The following is a 5,554-nucleotide window of genomic DNA, read 5'->3' as shown; positions in this document are numbered from 1 at the left end:
TGGTGGCTAGATTTCTGACTAGTAGAGCACTGAGTATAGATGCGGTAGCAAGAACGTCCACTCCTATCTGGAAAACACGCAATGGTTTCCAGATACGGAATCTGGGAGACCATAAACTCCTTTTCGTTTTTGATAATGAATCAGATGCAGAGAGGGTGCTGCAAAATGAGCCGTGGAGTTTTGATAAACACCTTATTGTATTCCAACGTTTCAATAAGGATAAGGTCCTTGAAGATTACAGTTTGAACGAAGCTGCATTGTGGGTGCAAGTCCACAACATTTCGTTGGCTTATATGGATAGAGAGACAGCATAAGAGATATGCTCGACGATGGGTAAGGTGGTGCAATCTGCCGGTTCTAAAGAGACCGGGGGGGGGGGGGGATGGCTTCACTAGGGTCAGAGTGATAGTGAATGTTACCCAGCTGCTGTGCCGAGGAAGAGTGGTGACCCTTGAAAATGGTACGAAAACTTGGGTTTCATTCAGGTATGAAAGACTCCCGAACTTGTGCTATTGGTGTGGCTACTTGGATCACGACGATAAAGATTGCGAGATTTGGCTCCAAAGTGAAGGAAGCTTGGACCAAAGCAAGAAGAAGTATGACTCCAGTATACGGGCGAAACCGGTTTTCCCATCGAGCAAGCATGTGGTTCATGTTCCAGGATACTTTGAGGGGAGGAAAAAGACATCAGTAAAATCGGTACCTAACAGAAGCAGTGGAACAACAGCCCCGAGGCAGCCACCAGTCTCACGGCCATCAACTCCGATATCGCCGGAAAAGGATAGCGTGAATCCAGGAGGTAATAGTAAGGCAGCATTTAATGATTTGCCAATTACAGCAGATTGTAATCCCGTGTTTGACTCCATTCCTACAAAGGCGGACAACGGTCAGGAGGATTATATGGAGAAAATTAAGGGCATTGATAAGGGTATGCAGAGTGTTGAACTATCAGAGGAAGCCGTTACTAAAGCCACTAATGAGACAGCAACTCCTTCCCCTGATGGGCCAAATGTGGACCCAACTAAAGGTCTTAGCAAGCCCAATAATGTTTCTAGCAAGCCCACAAGATGGACAAGAGTTGCTAGGCCTTCTATGTCCCAAGAGAAGTCTGAGCTTGTAGTAAAACTTGGAAAACGCAGCAACACAATTCCAGCAAAGGCAAACCCGATATAGAAACGTAAAACTTCAGAAGAGACACTGAACTATGTTTGTGATTATCCAATGGCGGAGGTTGTCATTCAGCCCTGCCGAGAACTATGAGTTTCATGTGCTGGAACGTGCGGGGGTTTGGGAACCAACGCACTGTTCAGGAGCTTGCAAAGTTCGTGCGGGCGCAAGATCCTTCCGTCCTGTTTTTGGTCGAGACTTAGGCGGATGAAGCGAGGCTGAAACGACTGTGTGATGAATTACAATATGATGAAGTGTGGGTGGTAAGGCGGGTGACGAGAGCAGGCGGTTTAGCTCTCTTATGGAAGAACTCAGTAGACATGGAGGTTGACTCGGCGTCGCTTAATCATATTGATGCCATCATTAATAAAGGGAAGGCTGATGCATGGAGATTCACCGGCATATATGGTTTTCCTGAAGTTGGGAGAAAAGCTGAAACATGGGAACTGTTGAGAGGTCTAAGCCAAAAATTTAACTTACCGTGGATTTGCGCTGGAGATTTTAATGAAATACTTAGAAGCCATGAAAAAATTGGTGGAGCACCAAGGAGAGAATCGGAGATGAATCCATTTCGTGATGTGGTTGATGAGTGCGGGCTTGTAGACTTGGGATTTGTTGGTCATAAGTTCACATGGAGAGGAAGACGAGCAGGTGGTGTAGTATTAGAGAGACTTGATCGGGCATTTGCAAGTGATTCTTGGCTGGAAAATAATCCAGCAACTAGAGTGCAACACATTAGAGCCCATTCATTCGACCATAACCCTATCATTATTAAACTGGAAGGTATTTTGGCATGCCGGAATAAACCGTTTCACTTTGAACAAATGTGGTTGAAAGAGAGTAGATGTGGTGAAACCGTTAAGGAGGTTTGGGAAGCTGGTTCGGTAGTCAGGTCCATGCCGTTGGTAGAGCAAAAAATTAAGGAGTGTGGGACTCGGTTGACGGAATGGAGTAGACATTCTTTTGGGAGCATTAGACACCAACTGGAGGAAAAAACAAAGGAGTTGATTAGGGCCGAATGGGAAGTAGCTAGGGGGAGTGATACTACTGCAGTAAGAACAGTTCAGATGGAGGTCAATGAGTTGCTTGATAAAGAGAGTTTGATGTGGCAACAGCGGGCAAGATCCTTGTTCTTAAAATCTGGGGACCGTAACACTCGGTATTTCCACAGCCGTGCTTCTCACAGGTACAAGCGGACCAGAATCTATGGACTCAAGAATAATAACAATGAGTGGTGCACTTCAGACAGCCAAGTTGAGGAGATAGTAGTCAGGTTCTATGAGTCTTTATTTACTTCCTCGCAACCTTCTGATATGCATGTAGTATTGGAGACAATAGAACCCAAGGTGTCAGCAGCCATGAATCAGGAGCTCATTAAAGACTTCACTAGGGAGGAGGTTGAAGTTGCCTTAAAACATATGGAACCATTGAAGGCACCGGGCCCAGAAGGTATGCCTCCAATCTTTTTCCAATCCTTTTGGTCTGTGGTGGGTGATGATGTTTCTTTTGCTATGCTTGATTGTCTTAATAATTGTTATATCCTACATGATCTTAATCATACTTATGTTACCCTCATCCCTAAAGTTAAAAGCCCTGAATTTATCTCTGAATTTAGACCGATTAGTTTGTGTAATGTTATTTACAAACTAATGTCTAAAGTTCTAGCTAATCGCTTGAAAAAGGTGCTACCTTATCTTGTTTTTGAAAATCAAAGTGCTTTCCAAGCAGGAAAGGTTATTACAGATAATATTTTGATGGCTTTTGAAACTCTCCATTATATGAAACATCACCAATCAGGCAAAACAGGTTTTATGTCTTTGAAACTCGACATGAGCAAGGCTTATGACCGAGTGGAATGGGGTTTCATGGAAGGGCTATTACAGAAGATGGGATTTCATGAGAAATGGGTTGCTCTGATGATGATGTGCATTACAACTATCTCTTACTCGATTTTAATCAATGGTGAGCCTACAGGTACCATTTATCCTAGCAGAGGGATAAGACAAGGTGACCCTCTCTCACCTTATCTTTTTCTCCTTTGCACCGAAGGACTCCATGGCCTGATCAATCAAGCTGTAACAGCAGGGCAGATAAGGGGTATCTCCATTTGCAGGAATGGCCCAAGACTTACCCACTTATTTTTTGCAGACGACAGTCTATTGTTTTGCAGGGTTACTAGCCAAGAGTGCCAACATGTTCTTAACATCCTTATGGCATATGAGAGAGCTTCCGGTCAACAGCTTAATAGAGATAAAACAACTCTATTCTTCAGCAAGGCCATTTCCCAAGAGATGCAAGACACAATTATTTCTATGATAGGTGTGCCTGAAATCAAGCAATATGAGAAGTATTTGGGTCTCCCTTCCTTTGTGGGTCGAAGCAAAAAAGCTAGCCTTCTCTATATAAAAGAATGTGTGTGGTCTAAAATTAGGGGATGGAAGGAGAAGCTCCTATCTCAAGCTGGTAAGGAAATTCTTTTGAAGGCGGTGGTACAAGCCATTCCCGCATATTCTATGAGTTGCTTTAAGCTTCCAATCTCATTATGTAATGAGATTGAATCCATGATGCGGAGATTTTGGTGGGGACAAAGAGGTAATAGAAGGAAGATTCACTAGGTGAAATGGTCCAAACTTTGTAGAGTGAAGGTGGCATGGGCTTTCGCGAGTTGGAAAATTTTAATGAGGCTATGTTGGCCAAGCAAATTTGGAGATTGGCATCAAACCAAGACTCCTTATTTTATAAGTTTTTTAAAGCAAAATTTTTTCCTAATGGATCAATTTTTGATGCTAAGGAAAAAAATGGATCCTATGCTTGGCGAAGTATACTCAAAGGGCGGGAAGTCATTATGTGGGGTATGAGATGGAGGATTGGAGACGGTTCTACAGTCAGGATATATCATGATAGATGGCTACCAGGTATTGATAGTGATAGGGTCATTTCTCCCATTTCGGACTCCAACTCAGAAGCTTTGGTGTCCACTTTGATTGATCATGAACTGTTCAGTTGGAAAGAGGCAGAGGTTGATAGGATTTTTTTGCCCATGGAAGCTTCAACTATTAAAGCTATTCCCTTGAGTTTCTCTAACATATGTGATAAAATTATCTGGCCGAGGAACCATGATGGGGTCTACTCCATCAAGTCCAGATACAAGTTGCTCATGGAGATGGAGTGTGGAAATGGTGCTGGTGCTAGTTGGTCTACTATGGGCACAATGAAGAGCATTTGGAATGGAATCTGGAAGTTGGAGGTCCCAAACCGTATTCGACTGCTACTATGGCGCGCTGGGAATGACTCATTACCTACAAGAGTCAATCTGGCCCACCGTAAGCTGTTAATAGAGACCACATGCTCACTGTGTAAGCTGGAACCTGAAGATACATTCCCTATGGAAGTGTCCACTTCTCTCAACGGTTTGGCAGGTGTCTTTTGCTGACTTGGTGGCTGGAACTAACGTTGTCTCCAATTTTTTGGACGTGATTTAGCTTGCCCAGCAAGACAGATCACGCTTTGCTTTGTTTGCTTGGACGATTTCTCTTATCTGGATGCGCAGAAACAAGCTTCGGGCAGAGGAGGAGACCTTCCCGTTGGCTAAGATCAGCTCCTTGGCTAGCGACGGCCTACAGGAATATCAGCAGCTGCGTCCTATTCACATAAAGATTCCACACATAGCGAGGTCTGTGAGATGGCGCCCTCCTCCAACAAGTTTACTCAAAGTTAATTTTGATGGAGCTTACTTTGCAGAAGACAACAAGGCTGGCCTTGGCATTATAATCCGTAACGATGTCGGATTAGTTATGGCTGCTATGACACAACAGATTCCACTACCTGCTTCGATGGAGATGGTGGAAGTGTTAGCAACGCGCCGAGCTCTTTGGTTCGCTATGGAGCTGGGATTTGACAGATTGGTAGTTGAAGGTGATACCGAAGTGATTATTAATTCTATCAAGGAAGGCAATATGTCTCACTCTGCGTTTGGGCATATCTTGCAAGACATTACTTCCCTTTGTTCTTTATTTAGTTATGTATCTTTTCAGCATATTAAGAGACAAGGTAATGGCGTAGCTCATAAACTTGCTAGACGAGCTATTACAAATCTCTTGGACGTTTGGATGGAGTCTATTCTTCCAGACACAAACGATGTTTACAATTTTGATCTTCATTTTATTAATCAATAACAATCCCCATTGTTAGGGGCTTCTCAAAAAAAAAAAAAAAAAAAAAAAAAAAAACATACAAGTGAAAAAATAACCACTGAAATCATGATTTCCAGGATGGTCTCGGAGATGGGGTTTTGAGAACCTTCCTCGATCTTCACGATGTCCACAACCATTGATGCCGCCCCTCGACAACTCATCATCATCATTAACTGACAACTCTTGACCATTTA

The 5,554-nt window shown here is 43.3% G+C and overlaps 1 protein-coding gene across 1 annotated transcript; it reads left to right on the top strand.

The window, feature by feature from the left end:
- The first annotated feature begins 4,709 nt into the window (after nucleotides 1-4,709).
- On the top strand, nucleotides 4,710-5,342 carry LOC115949814. Its single transcript, XM_031067090.1, has one exon. It carries the CDS (start codon nucleotides 4,710-4,712, stop codon nucleotides 5,340-5,342), a length of 633 nt encoding a protein of 210 aa, XP_030922950.1.
- Nucleotides 5,343-5,554: the final 212 nt, after the last annotated feature.

This window comes from Quercus lobata, chromosome 6 (assembly GCF_001633185.2).
Source record: "Quercus lobata isolate SW786 chromosome 6, ValleyOak3.0 Primary Assembly, whole genome shotgun sequence".
Classification (NCBI taxonomy): Eukaryota; Viridiplantae; Streptophyta; class Magnoliopsida; order Fagales; family Fagaceae; genus Quercus; species Quercus lobata.
This window is presented reverse-complemented; position numbering and strand designations above follow the sequence as displayed.

Coding starts and splice junctions, on each gene's coding strand:
- LOC115949814 (XM_031067090.1), top strand. CDS start 4,710: ATGCGCAGAAACAAGCTTCGGGCAGAGGAGGAGACCTTCCCGTTGGCT.